We start from the raw sequence: 24,380 nt of genomic DNA on the forward strand, positions 1-24,380 counted from the left end.
TTTCCCAGAATGTGCCAATGACCAGCCTGGTGGCAAGGTCTCCCGGGTCTGAGAGAACCTGCAGGTGTCCTCAGGTACTTGGTTCCAACCTGTGCATCAGCAGTGGGCAGAGGATGGACAAGAATTTAAGGCATGAAACCAAACACCTGGGAGAGCAGGGGCATTGCCTCCGTAGGGAAATCTGCGTCAGACCACACTCCTGCCACCTCCCCCGGTACTTAGGAAACCCTGGCCGTGTGGCCTGAAGGTGTCTTTCTCAGTAAAGGCGAGTCCAGCTACCAGGAGAGCCACGTGAAGGGAGCTCCTCGTCCACGGCCCGGGCTCTGCTCACGTGTGGAAAGGGCGCCGCGCTGCCGCCTGATGCTCTGGTCTGAGTCTCCACTGGCCCCTCAGAGCAGTGGGATGGGAGGTGACTCACAATCTGCAAAATGACACCAAGATGACTCTGGATGTCCCTTCCAGCTCCAAGAACCATAAGAAAAGCCACTTAGCTTGATGCTGCCAGAAACTCTGGCAACAGTACGAGAAAACTGGATCTCATCTGATCCCTGGAAGAGCCTGTAACAGAAGGAAGTTCTGAGGGGATTTCGGGATCTGATTCTTCAGCCAAATTCAACTTTTCTTCTGTCTCACCGAACATCATCCCGGACGACATCATTTCAGGCAAGGCAATTCACCCGGTAATTGAACACAAAGAATTCCTGGGGTAGAGACAAAGACTACACGGCTTTTATAACCTTCCTTGTCACAGAAATGAAATTCTGGGGGCAGAGGAAGCCCCGCCATGGCTGGGTTTGTCATCTCGGCGATAACGTCCAGCCAATGGCTGTTGGGACACGTCGCTCAGAATACAGGTGGGACCACATCTGCCCGTGTGCTGACGAGCTTTTCATGGCGTTCCACTCGTTCGTGCTCCTCTCTCTGAGCCGGGTGTCAGGCCTGGCCTAGTTAGACTTGGGAAGGCTGTGGCCGAGGTCCTCGTAAGGACAGAGGCTCTGGGTTTTCCAGACAACTGAAGAAATGTTCTCTCCTCACATGTGACCCCACGTCAGTGACACGACTGCAAAGGGAAGCGCTGTCATTTCGCTGCAGCTTCCGTGGAGGCCGGATAATGAGACATCGCTGCCGTCTGAACAGGCTAATGGTCACGGACGACTCTTGCTGATCTGGTCACCGCTGCCACAGCACCTCCAATTCAAAATCCCCCACCGTCGGGGAAGGGCCACAAGGAAATTCTATTTTTGTTCACGTGGGAGAAAGCAGAAAAGCAGGCAATGTGGGCAGGGGTGGGAGAGGCTGCACAGAGCGCCCTGCGGATCCTCCAAAGTCAGTCTTCCTCTCAGCCAAGGTGCCAGGAGGTTCACGTCCCGTCCAGTAACATGAAAAACCCTGCAGCTCTCAGCAGCAAAATGCAAAAGATAGCTAAACACATAAATGAAAGGAAACGAGGCCCGCATGTTTTGTACAATGCTGGAATTTGGGACAGACAGCCGCGCCCAGCGGACGCTCTCGCGCTGACTTTGATGGAGGAGCCAGGCGCAGAGGAAATCACTCAGGAACCACTCCAAGCCTCCCCCAGGGAAACCTGAGAGCCCTTGAATGCCGCTAGTGCCACCAATTACCCTGCAGTGGGGACAGGAAGGCTGCCGAGGGCGTGGGAGCTGAGTGGAAACTGAGGATGAAGCCCAGGGAGCCAGGCAGGAACCTGTCCAGAACCCTCTCTAGAGCCCGACCCTTTCCTGGGGAAAGGTACCCCCTTTTCTGGTCCTCGAGGAAGGCCAACCCCTCTGTGAATACAAGTGCCCTAACTCTAACCAGAACAAAAGCACGGTCCCTGCCCCACCCCCGGATTCCTATACAGTTATGACATTCCCAGAAATTCTCTCTCCGCGGTACCGTCCTCCTAAGGCCAGCCCATCTGCCATCTGCGCCGTGCCTACGGGCAGGGCACCCAGGCCAGACACTCGGGCAAGAGCAGCCCCCCACAGCTGTCTGCTGGTGGGCTGCCGCCTGCCCAGATCTGTCCTGTGGCCACTCTGTGTCCCTCGGGCACCACACCGACCAGCTCATTCTTGATACAAATCACAGACCAGGCACGTCCGTGTTTCAGACATCTGGATAATGGCTTGCTTTCCTTCCTGTTCTGGGATAGAGATGATTCCTTTTTGCTTGAGCTATGTCAACTCTGGTTGTGAGAACATTTCCCCCAGCATGGCTCTCTCCTCCCCTTCCCTCTGCTCCCCACAGCTCCCCAGGCACGTGTCCCCCCACTGCCCATGGGCCACACTGCTCAGGGATCGGATTCCTTCATGCCCTGAGCTACAGACCAGGCAAGCGTGTCCTCCGTCAACGTGACATCCTTCCCAACGTGAACTGTCCTGAACTCACCTTTGCACACTGTCACATCTGGCTGGAAGAATCCAGAGTGACTGGATCCGATTTTGACTGGTGGGAGAAAACCAAACTTCACACATGACTTGCCCAGGGCCATCGGTCCCCTTGTTACATCAGGGCACACGGTGGCATCCCACCCGCCCTCTGAGAGGGCAACCAAGTTCCTGGCTCTGCTCGTGCCTCCACACTCCTCCCAGCTATATCTGTCAGGACAGTGCTTCCAAAACGGGTGGAGGGAACAGCTCCGGGGGCCAGGGCTGTCTATGAAGGTCTGAAAACCTATATGTGCACACATATTGTTGTGACCATGCCGAGATATATTGTTTTGTGTCTGCAGGCGCACACATGACTACCAGGTGGCCAAACACAGCTCCTCAGCAGCACGTCCGTAACTCAAAACCACAGCCCTGTGTCTCTCCCTGGCACCTTCAGGTACTCAGTATCTTGAGCCTCCACTATGGCAGGTGAACTGCCGAGGGCCCCAGCTGTCCCTCTGCCTCTGCTTCCGGCCCCTCCATCTGCTTCCGGCCCCTCCATTTCCAGGTTTCTGCCCGGCCCAGTCTTCGCACTGCTCTGCAGCAGGTCACTTTATGCTTTGTGGAGCACCCTCAGTAAGGTCTCTGGGGAGGTGTCAGATGAGAGATGATGAGTCTAAGCCTGTCTATGGTGGCGACTTTCAGGATTGCCAGGCTCTGAGTGTGCGTTTGAACATGGCACGACACAGAGGATTTGGGGTGACAGAGGTGTGGAGCAGGCAGGAGGATCTTCAGCACGGCTGGGGCTCGACACTGAGGGAGGCCTGGAAGCCTGGGGTGTGGGGCAAGGGAGGGGAGCAAGAAGATGGAAGACACCAGAAAGACGACGAGACCCTACAACGTCGCATCTGCTGCGCTTCTCCACCCGGGATGCACGGGAATCTCCTAGAGAGCTTTCCTGAGCCTTCTCCCCTAGAGCAAGTGGATCAATCGATCCAGGGCGAGGCTTGGCCACTGGCTTTCTAAGTGCTCTAGTGCCCTCTCGTGCGGCGCTGCTAGATGTCTTCTAACCTGAGTTCCCAGGCTTCCATCGAGGCAGTGCTTCTGAGGCCACAGGCTGGGCCTGCCGACCAGAGGAGAGGTCAACTCCGGAGTGGGAAGAGTTCTTTGACTTAAGAAAGGGCTTAGGGATGCCAGGTAGAACCCCAGGAGGGGTCAGGAGAACCTCCACCCTGAGTACAGGCTGCAAGATGTTGACCCCAGGCGTGGCGCTGTGCCTGCTGGAGGACCTGCCACAGGTCCACGGGGCTGGGGAGCTCTCGTGGCTTGGACCGGCTCTCGAGGCAGGCATTTCTGTATCCCTGCTCTGGCTCAGGCGTATCTAACAGAGCCTCCTAAATTCAATAGAGGCAGAGATTTATTTTTTGCAAAGGGAAATCCTTTTGTTTCTCTATATAAAGATAAGTTGTTTTTTCCTGGGTGGGTGGCAGACTATGCACCAAGGGGACTCCCTCTTATCTCCTGTCACCACACCTACGATGGCCTGTCTTTAGACATTTCCCAGGAACTTGCTGCCTTACCTGAGGAGCATGCTGCATGCACAGGGTTCTGGGCTCCCCTGGGCCCAAAATGTCCAGTGGAGACTTGGTTCTCTGCCCTCCTGGCCTCCAACTGCGCTAGGGCGAGCTCCTACCAGCCACGTGACTCCCCTAACTGTGCCATCTTATACCCCACTTCCTTCAGAAGAAAAGGCATTTCCACCAACTTTCACAGAGCCATTTACTGTCTTTTACATAAGAACTTCCAAATCACAGTCAACGATAGACTCTAAAATTCCAATAGATGTATTACACCCAGTCATTTTAATGCAATACCAAGGTCACTGCCAACTCCCTCCTTGATCGGGGATTTGTTTTTGCTTTTCCTCATGGGCAGTCAGCACGGACCTAAGCTTCAGCCCCTCTCTAGGAGACAGTTTCTCCCAGAACCCGCCAGGGCTGAGCCTGAAAAGCATGGCCTGTCCGAGACAAATGCCTGCTTCCAGCTTTCCCTCCTTCTCTTAAAAACCAAATATTGATGTGCGTCTTGGATGCTGACTTCCACCGCAAGACACCGTGGCTGGGTCTCTAGAGGGAAAAAACCTGGGCGGTGTTAGCTGGCAGGCCTGTTTCTCTCAAGGCACTGCCCGCCAGGCATCAGCTCCAGCCTAACAAACCCCAGTTGGTAGCTGCAGCCCTCTGAAGTGAAAGAGGCCCATCACAGCCCTCTCCTCGTGCTCAGGAGCTTTCTATCAGTCACTGCAGGAAGAAAGGCGGTGAAAGGAGACACGGACTAAAACCTACCCATCTCACGGGAGGCTTCTCTAGCTATCATGTGGGGCAGGCAGACAGCTACCCTTCTCCAACTCACACTGCCAACATTTCCATACACTAGGAGAACTAAACAGAAACACGCAGCTGCCTACCAGAACAGTCTTTCATGGGTGAGAAGGCAACCAAGGGGATGGATGCTCATTTAAACACCCTGAGGCTGTTGTCAGTGAGGCTGCTGATCAGAGCCAACCCATCCTCAGGACAGCAACACAGAGCAGCACTCCCAGGTTCTGGCCCCCACCCACACTGCTGTTCGCAAACCCTCCAGCTCCTGACTACAGCAGGGCTGGGAGTCTCTCCCAGCCTACTCCCAGGGCAAAGCATCAGAATGCTGCCAATCTCATCTATGGTACGCAAGCTTCCTAGGGAAACCCCTCCCAATGGCCTGGTCACTCTCTTTGGCAAGCTAGCAGTAGCTATACCATGGCATTTGCTTCCCTTAAACTGAAGGAGTGTTGGTTTTTGATTGTACAACAAATTCTTTTTAATTATTTATCTCTGGTAATTTGGACCCTTAGATTAATGGACTTATTGTGTGCATGTATTATCATATACATGATCCCAAATCACGTTAAATAGAAACTGTAAGTTTTTTTTAAAGCAATACTAGTTTCCTAACCTACAAAGTAAAAACTAAACACCTACCTCATAGGACTGATTCAGTAGCACAATGAATGCACAACATCTAACACAGTACCCTGAACATAGCAGGTGTTCAATAAATGAGAGATCTGATTTGACTTAACTATCATCAGTACATTATGAATTCATGGCCAAAGCAGCATTACTGATATTACCATGCCAAGAAATTTTAATTTAATTTGTACTGTATGACATGTTTGATTGCAAACTGGATTGGAGACAATTTACAATACCAAGTAAATTATTATATTTGACTATACTACAAGGCTGCAGTAACCAAAACAGTGTGGTACAAAACAGTATTGGTACAAAAATAGAGACATAGACCAATGGAACAGAACAGAGAACCCAGATATAAAACCATCTACCTACAACCAACTGATCTTTGACAAAGCAGAAAACAATGTACACTGGGGAAAAGAAATGCTATTCAATAAATGGTGCTGGGAAAATTAGATAACTGGATGTAGAAGAATGAAACAGGACCCCTACTTCTCACAAAAATTAATTTACTATGGATAAAAGATTTAAATCTAAGGTTAAAACCATAAAAATTCTAAAGGAAAATGTAGGAAAAAATCTTTTAGATATTGGCTTAGGCAAAGAATTTATGACTATGGCCCCAATGGCAATCATGGCAACGATGAAAATTAATAAATGGAATTTGATTAAACTAAAAAGCTTCTGCACAGCTAAGGAAACAATCAACAGAGCAAATAGACAGCCCACAGAATGGGAGAAAATATTCACAAGCTATACATCCAATAAAGGGCTAATATCCAGAATTTACAAAGAACTCAAACAAATAAGTAAGAAATGAACAGACAACCCTATTAAAGAGTGGGCAAAGACATGAATAAAAGCTTCTCAAAAGACGAAAGACAAATGGCCAATAAACATATGAAAAAATGTTCAACATCAGTAATCATCAGAGAAATGCAAATTAAAACCACAATGAGATATCACCTCACCCCAGTCACAATGGCTTTTATTAAAAAGTCCAAAACACAATAGATGCTGGTGTGGGTGCAGGGAGAAAGGAACACTTATTCATTGTTGGTGGGACTGCAAATTAGTACAACCCCTGTGACAAACAGTACAGAAATTCCTCAAAGAACCAAAAACAGACCTACCATTCGATCTAGCAATCCCACTATTGGATATTTACCCAAAGGAAAAGAAGACTTTTCATTAAAAAGATACCTGTATCGAATGTTTATGGCAGCAAAATTCACAACTGCAAAGATGTGGAATCAACCCAGTGCCCATCAATTCATGAGTGGATTAATAAAGTATGATATATGTATACCATGGAGTACTTCTCAGCCATAAAAAAAGACAAATTATTAATACCTTTTGCAACAATCTGGATGGAACTGGAGGCCATTCTCCTAAGTGAAGCATCTCAAGAATAGAAAAACAAACACCACACGTACTCGCTATTAAATTGGAACTAACTCATGAGCACACATGTGCACAGAGGGTAGTAAAACTCAGTGGAAATCCACCAGGGGGGTGGGAGGAAGAGAGGAGGGGCAAAAACCTACCTAATGGGTACAATGAACATGATTTGGGTGACGGGCACACCTATAGCCAGGACTCAAGCATTACAAAAATCATCCATGTAACCAAAAACATTTGTACCCCCATAATATTTTGAAATTAAAAAAACAAATTATGTTTGAACTGTTTGAAATAGAACTATGCATATAAAGAGACACTAGGAAGAGAAGAGGGAGGGAAGTACAATTCCAGGATGCAGAGGAGTTAATTGCTGAAAATGAGCCCTAAATTTAGCTTTGTATTTTCTGACAGCCAGAGCAGAAACAAAATCATGTTAATTTATACAACTCATTGTTTGATAAATGGAATTGCACTCATACAGGAAGGGAATTTTTCTCCTGACATTCAGATCTAAGGGTAGCTGCTCACATACGCATATACCCATCCTTCAGAGGGATGTTTCACTTTATCAGTATCCAGTGGTAAGGGGCTGGCAGGTGAGCCACTTGGGGACTTTCTCAACATATGCTAAAGAACATGGAGGTAAACTGCTCCACTCTATTCCAAAATATGGAAGGGCTTTCAGGTTTAGTACCTGTGACACAGTTCGGCCAGTGGCTTTGCTCAGAGTGCAGGTTGGTCTTAGTCTTTTCAAGCAGCCCATACAGCCTGGCCCCTGCTCTGAGCCCAGTGACCAGAGGGTCCTATGGCTTCATCCTTGAGTAATCCACTTCCCAACACTTGCAAATAATTAGAGACAACAGACTTCCCTGGGAAAACCTAATCACCCAACAAGGGGGAGGGCCAAATGCTAGCAGGATTTATTGGCTTTGATTAACAATAAGGTGTTTGTTTTTGTAGGTAATTAGAGTTCAATAGCAAGCTATAAAGAGTCCTCCAAGAAATTCTAAACAGACTGTAGCTGAAGGGCACTGGAGTATGACTGAATCTAACCATTCATCTTTGCAGACCTCGTGTGCTAAGAAGCTAGTGTTTGATGCAGCACAATCGAACAGGTCTTCAGGGAGAAAATGGCTTTCTGTGTTCTTAATGTCTGCAGAGAAAAAAACCTCCATGCAGCATGTGTGTGTCCACATGTGTGTGCAAACAGCACTCTGGCACATGCCATGCTCTTGGATGCTGCTATGGGATATTGCAGTTGATGTAATGGTAGCTCGAATCATCTTATTTAAATTGACTATTCAAAGGTCCATAACCACCTTCATGTTGGTCAATACTACGACAGCTCTGTGTCCTTGCAACCATTGGGCAGTTGCTTCCTAGGTACTCTGATGGGCTAGTTGGCCCTTTGAAGGTGGGAAGATGTTTGCAAAATCCATTTTGATTTATGCTTTCCCCGCCCCCCCCCAGCAAATCCTTCTTGGGTACAGGTTCTTAACAACTCAGAGGTGTTAAGACAAATTTGATTGCACTTAATTTTTAAAATAGTATTAGCAAAGTGTTGTCACCAATATTTCAAAAATAGTATCAAGATGAAATAACTGTGTGCTTAGAGGCAATTGCTCATTTTGTTTCACCAAGCCCTGGGTCAATAACATGTGATTTCCTCTTTAAGCCCAGGAAATAAACATAACATTATTTCTCTGTACCCACATCATGATATCTCACAGCTACAGAAACGCCAAATACCAAACCCGTCTCAAGGAGTGGAAAAAATTAAAATGAGACCAGATAAACAAAACAAAAAGTAAAGCCACAGATATGGAAAATACTAGAAGAAAACAACTGCTTTTATACTCCTTATACATTATCCTTACTCTTGCAAAAGCTCAAGTTAACACTGAAGGCCCCAGACGTCTTACTGCCTAGCACTACTGGGTCATTAGAAAACCTTTACAATAATTTTTCTCCCCAAGAATGAGATATCCATTTAATTATGTTCTATTCAATACAGTATAAATTTCCCCACTGTTTTGCATGCTCTGGCCTCCTCGATTTAACGTTTTTTGAAGTTCTTAGCAGTCACATTACCATTTTTTCTTCAGAGAAATATAAAACACACACATACTCCAGGATAAAGAGCAAACCCTCGGCCCACAGTTTCAGAGCCAGCTGGCCTTCTGCCACCCGAGGCTTCCTACAGGTGACTGCAACCTTGGGCCAACCACTCAACCCCTCTGACCCTCTGTTTCCTCATCTGAAAAAAATGAGGAGGTTGACATAGATTCTCCCTGAGGCATCTGTGGGCTCTAAGGTTCTATGATTATTTCATTCTAAAGGGAAGAATTTCCATGTGCAAAGGCTACGTAGCTGTTTGCTGTGTAAAACTAAGACACTGAATTCTACATTCCAAAAATTGGACTTTGTTTGGAACTGGCTGAAAAGAGAAAGTCAACAGTATAAAGATAAGTCCCATTATTGGAATGATAAACTTAGAGTGAATCAGAGATCCTACTGATTCGGGAAAGGAAATACAACTAAATAAGACACTCGGAGAAAAGCCTCTTCCCTTTACTGTATTGGCTTTAAGAACAGACATGAACATCAAATTAACATTTCTGCTCTCCAAGCCAGGCTGCTCGGCAGTCTCGCCAGTTCCCTGCAAGGCTGCGACCCTGGCTCACCGACCTGAGTCCTTCATTGTGCTGGCAGCAAAGGCATAGAGCAGCATTGTTTTAGAACTCACAGACTTCAAGCAAAAAAATGTGCATTCAAAAAGGAATTTAAAGGAGCAGAACGACACAGGGTCTGATACTTACTTGTGGCCCAGTTCATGAGCGATGGTAAAGGCCAAGTTGAGACCATTGTCTTCGGCGAGCACACACTTCCTCTTAGCACTGCACACACCTCCTAAGTAAGCAATTCCTGCAGCAGAGACACAAAACACATTCTCTTGAGAACGCAGGAGGCCCTGACGTCACTGGGCAAGTCCGCATGGTTAACATCACGTACAGTCAAGGAAGGGGCAAACTGGGACACCGCTGACCCCGGGACTGGACCTGTCAGTCTGGGACTCACGTGGGATGGGTTTGTGTATGATGCTCTTGTGTTCACCCAATCACAACCATAGCCACAAACGTCTACCAAGCATTTAATATGTGCCAGGTGGTATGCTGAGCAGTTTATACACATCATCCAATGTTATCCTCATTACCCAGGATGAGGCAAACTGAGGTTCAGAGAGGAAAGGAAACTCCCAGAGTCACCTGGATTGGCACCCAGTGCTTGGATCCTACACCCGATCTGTCCAACTTCAGCACCCAGGGCTGGGACCACGTGAGGCCAGCCAGGACAGGTGTCCAGCGTGCAAAGTTTAAGGAGGCTCTCCCTCCCAGGAGTTGCCCCTGCATTTGCACGCCCCTGCGAGAGAGTGCCTCCTTAAATTTTGCACCATGGGCCCCTTTTGCCTCACCCTCTCAGGGCATGAGCTTGGATCTGTGCTGGAGCGTACAGAAAACAGGTGTGCAGCATGTTCAGAAAAATGCGCTAGGAGTCCTTGAAAAAGAGAGCACAATGCGGACTCAGAGGGGGTACAGTCGTGCTGGGAGTACCAGAGCCTTGAAGTCATCAGCAAGGACGAGCCTGAGGGCCGACCGCCTCATCTCAGCATACAGGTGCTTGTACCTAAGGACGTCACCCTAAGACGGGAAAACCGAACCGGCACACACCAGGAGGAAGGTGGCACGGGCAGTGGTGTGAGCAACAGGCTGCACACTGGAGGACAGGAGTTGCTGGTGGGGACGGGTGGCCAGCTGCTGGAGGAGGGATGGGAGTTCTCCGTGGGGACAGAGGCTCTTCTGGCAGAGGGATGTGTGTGGATGACCCAGGAGCCTTGGACAACTGGCCATCTGGGGAGTGCCGGGCAGTCAGTCTTAGCAGGGGTGCGGAGGGTGAGCCCCCACTGGCCACACCTCTGGAGGCTGACTCTCCAGGGCTCCCCACTGCTCTCCACGCTTGTGCTCTCCCTGCACCCAATAGACATCCCTCACCACCCAGGCCCCTCAGGGCTTATCTCAGCATGGCCCGCTAGGAAACCTGCCATCTGCCCTCCCATTGGCATCTGACCCCTCTGAGGACAGCTCCTCGACATGACCCTTTGAGAGCAGATGGGGATGCAGGGTGCCTGGAGAAAGAGGCTTGGTGCTCCCTGCACTGTGAGGTCACACTGGATGTGGCGAGGGCAGTGGCTCTGCAGCACAGTGCCATGCAGCAGTGGCTGGCAACAGGTGGATGGAGGGTAAGCCCCCCTGGACTCCGGCACAGCAGCACCGTGTCCTGGGATGTGCTGTGGCCACCCAAGGGAGGGGCACCTGCTCTCCACCCCAGGCACTGTCCACCCACCAAGCGGCTCACTGCTCTGTCCCAAGGGCTTCCTCTACCCACTTGCACAAGGTGTCTTGGAAGGGAAGGAATTGGCAAAGGGCAGAGGATAACCGGGCAGGGGAAACTATTTCATTTAAAGGGCCCCTCCCTTCCTGTTCCCGAAGAGCTGAACCAACATCCTCTCTGCTGACATCAAAATCGAACTGGCACAGAGCTCAGCCACACAGGGCACTCCCTCCCGGTCCTCTCCACGAGGCGCAGAGGACGCTCTGGGGCCTCGCTCTGCAGACAGACACGGCTCTGGGCTCACATTCCGCACACTGAGCCCGGGTACCACATCATGGCTCTATTTTTATTTGGAAACATGTAAACTGCTTGGCCAAGGTTAAAAAGTTTTTTAAAAAAAGAAATGTTATTTGGCCTCAAGATGCTTTTTTGGCACATAGACATCATAATTCAGCAATGCAGACTATTAGAACAACACGACAACCAGAAAGGGTGAGATTTGGCTTCTCAGTGCCTTCAAGGTCATTATTCTGGTTTTGTTTAAAAATGCTCAGCGGGTTGCTGCTAAAAGTCCGCCAGTAGGTAGGCGGAATGCTGCTGACAGCCCCGATGGCATGCACACCTAGCGCTCAGACACGCACCCAGCAGTGCCTGCCCGGCCCTGGCGGCAGTCTCTCTGGGTCAACGAATCAATTAGAAACAATCAGATGTGCACGCCTGGAGAAGTCGCCTGGTGAGGGGGCAGGGAGGCATAAAAAGGCCAGATGTGCTGAGCTTGCTGTCCCTAGCACGCCGGCTGTGGGCTCCGCTGCTGAACCAGCAGACCTTAAATGCCACAGGAACACCTCCCCTGGCCTCAGCCGCGCTGTGCACCGAGCGGGCAGCCCCGACTTCTCATTCTAATTAGGCAGCACGCAACACTAGGGCAACAGCGAAGCAAAGACCTTTTCCAGTAACTGCATTTTAATTTTTCCAAGGCGCAGATGATTTTTTTTTTAATTAGAAAACAAAGAATCAGTTATTTACAAGAAATGCTCTCTCACAAAGGCGGATTAAGGTCTAATGATTCTAATGCTTTTAACGATTTATTCCAATCGTGACCAGCTTGGTCATAAAACCGAGCAAGGAAAACACATAAAAGAAAATAGCTCCTGATAGCAGAGCACAAGCGCAGTGTGAGTTTATGAGGGACGGCGTGGAAATGCTTAGAATGCACAAAACAAAGTCTGGAGAAAATCCCAGGTTGTTGTAAAAGTAAGAGCTGCGGGGAGGGGGTGGCTTGGGGAGTAAACAGTAATTAAGCCATCCGGCTTTGGCAGAAAACAAAGCCCACCACTATTCCGTGTTTCTAGAAAGAAACTTCAGTCTAGGGAAGAGGGGGCCCCGGAGACCCAGAGATACCACCTCAGGCTGCAGAAGGCGCCAACCTGGAAAAACCCAGCAGATCCCCGTGTTGGCGCTTGTCAAGAAATGAGGGAAAACCAGTTTCTCTGTATTGATTTATTTAAAAAATGAAGCCTATGACACAGTTCTGCTAACTGCAGTGCTGATGCTGAGGAACCAGCCCTTCCTGCGTACGTGGAATTGCCTCGCACTGAAGCGAGGGCTTCTCAGATCCTACAGTGGTGCTTTCAGTGGTTTCAGCCTTCCGTGATTTAACATTCTCCACAAATCATAGAACTTACTTAAAAATTCAAAAGACCACATCAATGCCACATGTTTGCACAGCTCCTTGGAACAAAGGGAAGCAGAAAGGCAACTGGCATTTATTAGTTGTGCCGCTCCACGGGCACCAGTGCTCTCACGCTCAGCCTTCCCTTACCTGGCAGGTGTTAATGGCCCCATTTTACAGATGGGGAAACAGAGGCCCAGTAACCAGTTTTATGGCTAATCAGCACCCAAACTAGGATGCAAATGCAGGGCTCTCTGCCTCCCACCCTATGTTCCTTGAGGCAAACCCTGGCCTCCCTCACCAAAGCTTTGGTAACCAAAAACAATGAACAAACTTTGGGGATTTAGAGGATTTTCATAAATCCTAATGCATGTGCATATGGAGATGTTTGTGGAATGGCGTGAAGGTTTCACAGGTTTGGGTCTACATGTTTTTGAGTCTAAAGATAAAAAGACCTGAGGGATATGCACAATATTAACAGCGGTGACCCTCAAGGACATGGTGAGGGAATTAGAGATCTTTTTAATTTTTGGCTTTGTTTTTTGTTTGTTTAAACTGAATACAATTAATATGCATGTGGCTATGAAAATTAAAATTGTTGATTACATGTAATTTATCCATCTAGAGCAGAGGCAGAGGTGGGAGACCAAAAAACCAAAACCACCCTCTGGATTTTAACTCCGAGTACACAGCCCTTCAGGCAGCAGATGATGCAGGAAGTTGACAGTCAGCAAACACATAACCAAGTGTGTGCTTATATCCCAACCTGAACAGCGGCTTGCTCCACCTCGGCACAGATTCGGGAAGCAAAACTCACTTAAAAATCTGAAATGCCGAGGGTGGAAATGAAGGGCTGTCACGAGGTCTCCTGACACCTGGAGCAGCACGCCGAACTCACCTAGAGAAGAGACTCGAGTCCACCAGAGCCCCGGGACCAGCTCAGCATGGACACGCTCTCGTCTCCCTTTTCTTTTTCTTGGTAAGAGCACAATTAGGTACAGGAAATCCGGTGAGGAGGCTTAATTATTTTATTTTTTGGTAGAAAACTACATGGTCTAAGCTTGTTGTTCTTAATCTCTTAAACTCAGGGTTGACCACTGATCCTCTCTAGGCTTAAGGAGTAAACAACACACAACTGTATAAACTCTGGTTTACCCAGTAAATTGTTGCACGTAAGCAGTTTGCAGGTGTTGGCTTCATTGCCCGTTAGTCTGAGAGAGACAGTGGAGCTTCTTACACCAAGTGCTCAAAGCCCCAGCACTGTCTTGGTTGTCCCTGGGACAGCAGCTGCAATCACGAGAGAGCCACACGGCAACCACATATGTGGAGACTGAGTCACATCCAGGCTCACCGGCAAGTCCTCATGAGCGCACAAACTCCGCTAAGTGGTTGCAGGTGTGACTTGAATTTGTGACCAGTATTCAAGAGCAAATGTCTTACAGTCTAGCAGGTGACAAAAGAAAAGTAACTACAGTCGATTCTTGTTATTGGTGGTAGTCAGGGTCTAGGTAGTCACTGCAAACCCTGAACTAGCGAATACTAAATTATTACTCCTAAGGGAGACAAAGTGTTAAGTTCCCGCGAGGTCCTGGTCACAACATTTTTGTCAACCAATTTATGCAAAATCTTGTTTTATGTGTGGTGCTGCTTATAGACACCTTATTTAAGACATATTGTTGATTCATTAACATTGAACTCATGGCCACAGCGCTATAACTCATGCCTGTGCAAAGCTTCTCTAATGCACGGTGTCCTCCGTAAGGCACACCATGGCTGTCCTGCATCTTGGAACACTAGACTTCAGCACCGTGCTTGGGGGACATTTCAAACAGTGACATTACCAAGAAAAAGCAAAAAAATGTGAAAAATGTGGCCCTAAATACACCATGAAAAGGCCACTTGTTTATAGTATGAGAGTTGAAACAAGAAAGCAGAGTGGCCTTGTTCAACCTCAGCTGGGAACGTGCCTGTCTGATGACTTGAATTTTTCGCCACACTGCACATATCTGCAAATGACTGCCAAAGCACCTTGCGAATTGATTTTGGAATTACAAATCCATTGCAGCAAGTAGGTGAAGTCACAAGTGCAAATACAAATAGACTGTATTTTTAAAAATCATGTTCTAATATCAAGCAAAATGAAGTCCTTATCAGTTGCCACAAAGAAATGTAGTTTTCATCTAAGCACTGCTTCTGTTTCCTAACATGTACTATCTAAATTATTTGACTAACTCGGGTCTATTCTCCTCTGCAGTTTTGCTTCCGTGTTCTGCGGTCAGCAGTCCACAAGGCCATCACCTCCAACGGTGAGTCACTGAGCCCTAACAGGTTCTGCATGGAGTGACCAGAGCCCCATACACGCTGAAAGGCAGGCACAGCTTCTAGCACTAACAAAGTGGGACAGAACATCAATGATAAGGCTCTGGAAGGTGGAGGAGAGGAGGCTGGGGTGGTGGGTCCCACTGCCTGGGACTGAGGAACTCTGTTTTCTAGACCTGCTCTATGATTTCTGCCCCAGCACAGTGTCCCCATCTCCTAGGAGCACAGCCCTCACATTGCCTTAATAGTTCTGACACCAGTAGATATCCCAGTTCCCTTCTTCCTCTCCTTCAGGATCCCCTGGGTCAGTGACAGTGGAGGGAAGATGAGTTGGCCAAGGTCTTTATCCCTACAGCGTGGACAGAGGGTGGGGGCAATGGTCTCAAGGAGAGGCCTAAACACAAGCATGGCAGAAGCCACCACTGCCATTCAAGAACGCCCGCACCTAACACCTACTACCTGAAAGAACACTGGGGATCTGAGACAACTCACTCGGGATTAAATGAAGTAATAAGCAGACAAAGTTTGAAGGCAACAGTGTCCAAGTCTGGTCACTGAACGACTCATATTCCCAATTTTGAAACTTAATACAATTTAGAGTAAGCCAAACAGCATGGTACTGACATAAAAACGGAAATCTAGATCAATGAAACAGAATTAAGAGTCTAGAAATAAACCTTCATGTTTACAGTCAACTGATTTTGCCGAGATCACTCAACGGGGCAAAGAAGAGTCCTTTTAACAAATGGCTCTGGGAAAACTGGATGTCTACAGTCACGCACCACGTCACAACACTTTGGTCAATGACAGACTCCATATATGCAGTCGTCCCATAGGTGATGTCTAAAAAATTCCTATTGCCTAGTGATGTCACAGCTGTCACAACACCACAGCACAATTACTTTATTTTTCTTTACTGTAGCCCAAATGTACAGTGTTTTTATAATCCATGGTAGTGTACAGTAATGCCTAGGCCTTCCCCGTCACTTACCACTCACTCACTGGCTCACCCGTAACAAATTCCGGTCCTGCAAGCTCTCATGGTTGAATGCCTTATACAGGTACACTATTTTTTATTGTTTATACTGTATTTTAACTGCATCTTTTCTATGTTTAGATATGTTTAGACACACAAATACTTACCATTGTGTGGCGACTGCCTACAGTATTCAGTACAGTAATATGCTGTACAGGTTTATAGCCTAGGAGCGATAGGTCACACCATACAGCCTAGGTGTGTGGTGGGCTCTACCACCTAGGTTTGTGTAAGTCCACTCTGTGATGATTGCACGATGATGAAACTGCTTAATGATCCATTTCTCAGAATGCATTCCTGTCATTAAGTGACACAATTATACATGCTAAGGAATGAGGTTGGACCCCTACCTCACACCACATGTAAGACCTAAGTCAAAATGATTAAAAACCTAAATGTAAGAACTAAAAAAAAAAAAAGTCCCAGAAGAAAGCAAAGTAGTAAATATTCCTGACCTTGGGGTAGGCAAAGACTTCTTAGATATAACAACATAAGCACAAGTGAGGGGAAAAAAAAAGAAAGCCCACCCCCTGCAACAGAAGAACAGCTTGAGGAGAGGGGAGGAGAGGGCTGGGAAAGAGATAGGGAGTCACCTTCATTTCAGCTGCCAAGCCGAGCAATGAACATGCTGGCACATTCTCCAAGGAAGCTTTCCAGGTCTGCCCCTCTGCATTGTGGTTTTCTGCTAACTGGGAGCCATCCCAGGTTAACTTGGTTAGCCTGTGTGTTCAAATGTCACATGAGTGTTGCTTTGTGACAGGGTGTCCTTGGGGTGGGTCAGAGTTAGGAAAGGCCTTGCTCTCCAGAGCCAGTGAGACCACAGCTTAGGTCACAGGTGCCCTTGGCTGGGTTTCCCAGACACCCCCAGGACCCTGGGCTTTGGGAAGAGATGCCATCCCTCACGCAAGTCCCCACACGGGACCTGAGGGTCACTGGGCCAGAGCACTGGCTCCTACTAGAGGACATTTTGATGAGTTAAGTGGGTTAAGGGTAACTGGAGGAGTAAACTCCCCCTGGAATGTGCAAGTTAGAAGCAAAAACATTTATTCCAACAGTTTGCTGCATTCTGTGGAAAACAAAACATGCTAGGAGAGGGGGAGGGAAGAGAAATAAATAACTGTTGATATTCAACAGACCACAGCCAACTGGAGCCAAGTACACGGAGATGTCATGCAGATTCCCCCTCGGGATAAGACGGCACTTGTGTCTGGAGGGTTTGTCACATGGAGGGGATCTCCAGGGAGCTGACATAACGTTCCTCAAATCACAATGTGCCTCTCCGTGGAGGACCCCACAGACGAGCAGGGGCTTCTGGAACAGGCCCCGATGCCACGAGAAATGGTCCCAGGCAGGTTCATCCCAGGACATCGGAGGAGCCTTGGAAATCTCTTATTTTGACAAACACTTCACCAAGTGTTCCCTGAGTGCCTGTAGGTGCCGGCCTCGTGCCAGACATGGATTCTACGCTGAGCAAGCCCAGGCCTCGGGAAACAGCCTGCAGGAGGCCATCCCGGCTTGAAGACGAGGCGCAGGAGAAAAGGTGAGCGGGGATGTTCCCAGGCATCAGCGCATCACAGAAGAGACCTGTCTCTGTAGGTCTTTGCTATTCGGCAAACATGACTGCCTAACGAGCCTGCTCCATGCCTGCACCTCAGCAGCACTGCATGGGTGCAGCTGTGTATGCACACGTGTGCGTGCGTGTGTGGACATGGTCCAGCACAGGACGACCTTCCTGCAAGCTGGCGGTATGAGGTTGATGCCCACACTCCTGTAGCAACGGACCCCAGTGAACTGTGAAAGCTTTAACACACTCACATTCTCTAATCAATTGCATTGCTTGGCATTTATTTGGGTCAATAATTTTGAAATGAACTTTGCTTAGTCCTACTTCAATAGCTTTTAGACTCCTCTATCTTCTCTCACCATAAATGTTTCCCGTTTGCTGGGGGTTAGAATGGGCTCCCTCTCCCTAGAGAAAGCTGGGGTTTTAGGTGGGGGTAAGGCTGAGAAGAAGTGTGTGTTTTGCCTAAAAATACCTTCTCCATGTGGGGAATGAATCAACTAAGTCTTCCATGGGGCCAGACATCCCCAAGGGCATTTGAGAGTAGACTGAAGTGCTCCCTGTGGAGATTCAAGTGCCACCTGGAAAGAGGAGCACATTCCAGACTCGGCTTTCCCAAGCGTGCCTTGAATCATCATCTTTTTCAACATTTGTGTTTGTATTAAACTTACTAGAGCAGCCACAGGCAGGGCCACAAGTGAAGACTGCTAAACTGTGAAGACAGCCAGAGCTAGGAGGAAGGCAGAAGAGTTAGGGGCTGGTGAAAGCAACCGCGTGCATTGCAATCATGACCGCCGCTACGGACTGACCTGCGTCCCCTTGAAATCCACAGGGTGAAGCCCTGATCCCCAGTGTGACTGTATTTGGAGACAGAGCCCTTAGGGAGGTAATTAACGTTGCATGAGGTCATAAATGTGGGGCCTGATCTGATAGGACTGTTGTCCTTATGAAAAGAGGAAGAGACACCAGTGATATCCCCATTCCCCCCTCCCTCTCTCCCTCTGAGGATGCACAAGAGGCCATGCGAGGACACAGTAAGAAGCCAGCCACGTGCAAGCCGGGAAAGAGATGCCTTACTCAAAATCAATCCTACTAGCACCCTGGGGTTCCAGCCTCCAGAATTATGAGAGATACATGTCTGTTGTTTAAGCCACCCAGTTTGCAGTATTTTGTTAGGGCGCCCTAAACAGACTAACACACCCAGAGTGTAACCTGGGTACAAATGAAAGCCCGTATGTCCCCCTAGCTCATGTGGTAACTGACAAGTGCAGTGGCCACCAGAACTCGCCAGCCTCATTTGCTGCACAGCACTGCAGCCACCTGACATGCCGTGGGACCAGACTCGGTGTTCACGACGTGGTTTCATTAACAAGGCACTGATCTGGAAAGAGGGGCATCAGGTTGAACTCATCACAAAAATGGTTGGCAGAGAATGAAAAATATGGTCGAGTGGAAGTGCTCTGTGTTTAAAATCATACAGCACCTCAACCAGCTACATTTGGAGGCACAAAAGTGACATTCCTCAGTCATTTGGCAAGGGGGTGCCAGGCAAGTTGCAGCCAGGGATCCCTGTGAGAAGACATTAAGGCACCCCGGAGAGAAGTAGGAAGATGATGATGCACCAAAGTGCACCCAAGTCATCAGGCCACTGGGCATTTCTATTTGCACTAGACTCCTTGGAAGCTCCCCGCCCCTACGAAATGTTCTAGAAACACTCATAAACGCAGCCTTGCAGGGAAGTGTCAGTTTCAAAAGACTCTTACAAAAGTAACATATCGCTAGGTCTGACGAATTGGAGGCTAAAATCATGCCTTTGGATCCCCAGAGAATTCCAAAGAATGTCAGGGAAAGGCGACAGCGCGGGGAACTCTGCAACCAACCTTCCGGGTCTGCCTGGGAGCCTGCAACCCTCGCCCAGCACACAGTGGGCCCACAAAAAGGGAGCACTGCTGCTAGTTCTGCAGAGTGAACCTCAATGAAATCAGAGCAGCAGCAGGCATTCCAGATGTGCAGGACCAAACCTAGCAAGTGGGAAACACACGCTGCTTGCTCTTTTCACTCTGACCCACTCAAAAATCACAAATTCACAAGATCAGGAGACACAAGGGAGTTATCAGTACAAAAGTCCACAAAGTGGTTACTTGTTGCATGGCGGGAAGGCGCCGTGACCAGGACAAGGCCCCCTCACACAGCTGATGGATGCTACTATTTGACCTAGGTGCTGTTCACAAAGATGTTCGCCTTATAATAATTCATTAAGTGATCAAAAGTCAGGTCGTGGTTATGCCAGAGAGACCAGAGACCAGAAAGGGCATGGGAGGGTGTTCCTATAATTTGCCTTTACTGTCCTTCTAAGGACCCTTGCAATGGTTATGTTCTTGAGACTCACCTAACAACCTTGAAAAACGGCGTGACTCCCTCTTACGCTATAATAACAGCTGTATTTTCTGAAGGGTGAATAAAGTACAAGGCCATGCACAGAAATATCTGCCAAGTTAGCAAAATAAAAGAAAGTTTTCTTAAAGCAATTAAGAAACCACATTTCTTGCTAAATGCTTAGCCCAGCAAAGCCCATTCTCCTGGGGATGAGATGTGGAATCTAAGCCTTGAGACAAGGGTAAACTCTTCCAATCTGTGCTTCATCCTAGGCACCTCGCGGGGCCCTGCTCTTGGGCCGAGCACAAAGGGTCAGGCCAGGCGCCAGAGCAGCTCTGGGCACCAGCTGCTGAGCACAAGTCCATAAATCACCCCTGGCAGGGTACTATAGCCCCTTGACTAAGAAGTAACCCAAACATGGGATGCTGGCTGTCATTTGGACATTGACTCAACATTCATGAGCTGAATCAACCTACCATAACAGCCATCCTTTTCCCATGGCCCGGGGGAGACACTAAGACAATCTTTGCCTCTGCCTACAAGATGTAAAAATTACATTCCATTTTATTAAAAAAATGTTAGCCTCTTAGAAAAGAATGTTGCTGAGAGCCACACCATGAAATCAGGTGGGCCCCAAGCTCACCCAGAGCAAATAGCTGACCTATGGGAGGACTGTTGGCAGATAAGGAAGATGGCCAGCTTTTGGGATTTGTCACCAGTATGGCAGAAAGTGCATCGTATGAAGTCCTAGCTCTGCCTTGGGAGTGAAGTTATTTCACTGCTCTACCTTATAGATGCAGCTCCTTACCAATAGGCTACCTTGGGTTTTAGGATTATCCCAGACCACAGGAATATCATGCATGTTGGTGTCTGTCTTTAAGATGTCAAAGGGAGGGAATAAACACATGTTCTTCACCTTTTAAGCAATTTCATGTATTCGTGTGTTGCCTCTGTGCTGAAGGTGGTCCCCACCCTGTGTCGGCAGAACCGGGCTCCCGTCTGAGCTCTGCTGTTGCCTCCCACCAAGGCTGGCTGGCCTCCCTATTCTACCCTTGCCCCAGTCTCAGCCTTCTCGAGCTTTCCTCCACTCAAAGTTCAAAAGCTTGCAGTCCTGGTCAACCTCTCTCCCCCCTTCTCCCATCCCATCTCAGTCATCTCCAAGTCCTACTACTCACAGACTCTGGGATTTGTTTCTCCCTCTCTGGTCCTAAGCCCAGAACTTTTGTCATTACTTTAAGCCTGGATTATCAGGAAACCCCCCCGGGGGTCACTTCCTTGTCTCTCCCTACTCCAGTTAGTTCCTCAAAGTCTGGACTCGAGTGCCCCCTCTCCATCAATTCTTCCCTGATCCAGCCAGAACACACTCTCTCCCCTCATCCAGGCGCTCAGGGCCCATCATGGTACCTTTACTGTGCCTGAGCCACGTCCTCAATGCAGTTCAGTCATCTGAACAAGTCTTACATCTGTCGAGATACTAAGCATCTCTGGGTCAGCACCCACACCAACTTAACCTACACACCACAGTGTAGGTTAAACTCATCCTCAATCAGTTTTGCGAGTGAATGAATACACACCAGCACTGCCAGCCTAATCTTCATAAACCACCACCCTCTGCTGCTCAAGAAGTAGACTGGAATGGGCAAAAATAAATAATGATGAGGAGTACACTGATGAGCACTACTGCAAACACTTACTATGTGTGCACCAGGCCCTGTGCTAAAACTTCCCGTGCAATATCTCACGCTATGCATATTACCACCTGGCGAGGTACATGCTATTTTTATCCTCGCGGTACTGCTGATGAGGACACTAAGACTCTGAGAAGTCAACAACTCGCGCAAGGTCAACAGCAAGGCAGTGACAGGGCTGGGATTCAATCTCAGGGCTTTAGGACCAGATGCCCTGCCCTGAACCATTACATCAGAGGCTGCAAACTGGCAACCACAGAAAGATCTGAACTGCAGAAATGTTTTGCTTGGCCCTTTTAGTGTTTAAATAAAAATTTTAATCAGTCACCAACAATTAAAAATCAAGAGAGTTTACACAAAATGCAGATTGTCTGACTCTCTTTAAAATTCAGATAACCAGAAAACGATAGGCTATTCAACATGTGGCACTGGGACAACAGCTGACCCACAGGGAGACAAGTGAATTAAACTCCCCACCTCATGCCATACACAGAAACAAACTCTAAATAGATGAAATACACAAGCATGGAAAAAAACTTTGAATCTGCCAGAAGAAAATGTACGGGAATGTTGTCATGTTCTCAGAGTAGTAAAGAAATTTTAAAACATGACCTAAAAAGCAAAAATCATTAAAAAAAAAAAAAGACTGAGCTATCTAGGTAAATACACGCTGAAAACTTCTATGTGATAAAAGGTGTCATAAACAAACTTAAAGACAAAGACATGATGAAGGTATTTTCAACTCATATGACCGAACAAAAATTTAAAAGATGTTCAACCTAACTGGTAGTCAGGGAAATGCAAAATAAAATCATAAGAAGATATCAATTCTCACCCGGCATGTTAATGAAACTTAAAGATTCTGACAATACCCAGCAAGGTTATCAAGATTAAAGATTTTCACATGCTGTTAATGAGAGTGTGTATTGGCATAAAGTCCATTTTAGGAAGAAATTTGGCGCATCGAGAAAGGCTGGAAGGTGTGAAGTTGAGAGGTGGTCGTGCCCCGGGAAGGGCCAGGCCATGGTGGCGAGGTTGCATTTCCGAACCAGCATGCCCCACCCGCCAGGCCCTGCTCACAGCGCTGTCTGCGGCCCCTGAAATGCGTGCACATGTGCACACATAGGCACACATGCACCTGCGCACACACAGCCACCACCCTACAGAGGGATGCTATCATCATCCTCTTTTACACATGGGAAAACTGAGGCACCAAGAGGGTAAGTCACTTTCCCAGGCTCACGCTGCAAGCAACTGGCAGAACCTGCCGAACCCAGGCAGTCCTGCTGCAGACCCTCCCTCCAACTACCATGCAGGCCAAGGGGACTCTGCCTCGGGGACCCGACAGCAAGCATGGGGCTCACGGTCAGGTCTGTGCGTAACGCATTCCAGGGAAGACAGGAGAAATCTGCCAACTACTGTTCAAGGTCCAGGGAGTTTCCGATGAAAACCTAAACTAACAAGGCTCTCACACAGATGTCTTTAACCCTTGAAACTGTGCAGAAGTTGCTATATATGTGTGTATTTCTTACAAGAGGTTTAGCACTTTCATCCAATTTCCAAAAGGGTCCATAACCTCAAAAAAAAAAAAAAAAAAAAAAGTTAAAAACACTAAACACAGGAATCTCAGAATATAATCAAGGACATTCCCTAGGAAAAAATCCTCTCTGGTGAGCCAAGTCAGCCCAAAAGATCTTGAGAAAATTATCATTTGGCCCTCAAGGTTACCCAAGCATTCCTCAGAAGGTGATAACCAACAATGCTTTGTAGAATGTGCTTTTCTTTGCCAGATCTTGACTAAATGGTGCATGGAATGAATGAGGAAGGCTCTGTCATTATTCACCAACAATGTCACTTTCAAAAGAGGAGCCAAAGTAATGCAAAGGGTGAGATGTGCATTTTGCCAATTAGGTGCCCATGGTTCATTGAGAAAGCAGTTTGAATTAAGTACTCAACTTAAATTGGACAGTGTGATTATAAAGAATGTAAAAATGAAAGAAAAAAGGTAGCAGAGGGATATGCACTTACACGAAATTAATATATATGATTTATAAGGACATAATCCTGAGTGTTAAGTATACATATATACACATATATATATGAATTTTAAAAAGAACCCAATCTCTCTGCTTTGATGAAGCACCTACCTGTTCCCTGGTGGTAACGGCAAGACGTTTATTGTATCTTGGTATTTTTTATTAGGATGTGCAAATTGAATGTACAAGGAAATGGACTTCCTGTAACAGAGTATATACTGACATGTGTGACAAATTGTCTTTGTTTTCTGCAAATTAGTATTTCTAAAAACTGGATTTTTTTTTGGTTACTAAGAGTAAAAACATGATATGAAAGCCATTTGTTGATTTTGTTCTGAACTCCATGGTTACTGACAAATTGCCACAATCATTTGGAAAACCGATGGCAAAATCCACTGTCAGCTTCAAGTCTAAGACCAAAGAGGCATTTCCTGCTTCAACTGCCCACGGCACACACACCACACCCCCCGAGAACATCCCACACCAGTGCCCACCAGCACAGGAACAGAGCCGAGC

The 24,380-nt window shown here is 47.6% G+C and overlaps 2 protein-coding genes across 2 annotated transcripts in view; both read right to left on the reverse strand.

Annotated features, from left to right (window-relative positions):
* LYSMD4 (LysM domain containing 4) overlaps nt 1–10,106 on the reverse strand; it is a 234,995-nt gene extending 224,889 nt beyond the window's left edge. The window contains exon 1 of the mRNA XM_069465787.1: nt 10,100–10,106. The gene's annotated coding sequence lies outside the window, so the exon portion shown is untranslated. The remainder of the gene's footprint in view (nt 1–10,099) is intronic.
* The window catches only part of ADAMTS17 (ADAM metallopeptidase with thrombospondin type 1 motif 17), a 278,659-nt gene that overhangs the window by 158,704 nt on the left and 95,575 nt on the right, over nt 1–24,380 (reverse strand). Inside the window, exon 8 of the mRNA XM_069465782.1 lies at nt 9,607–9,712. Within this exon, the coding sequence (XP_069321883.1) occupies nt 9,607–9,712 (106 nt within the window). The remainder of the gene's footprint in view (nt 1–9,606; nt 9,713–24,380) is intronic.

The sequence above is a fragment of the Eulemur rufifrons genome, chromosome 3, assembly GCF_041146395.1.
Source record: "Eulemur rufifrons isolate Redbay chromosome 3, OSU_ERuf_1, whole genome shotgun sequence".
Taxonomy (NCBI): Eukaryota; Metazoa; Chordata; class Mammalia; order Primates; family Lemuridae; genus Eulemur; species Eulemur rufifrons.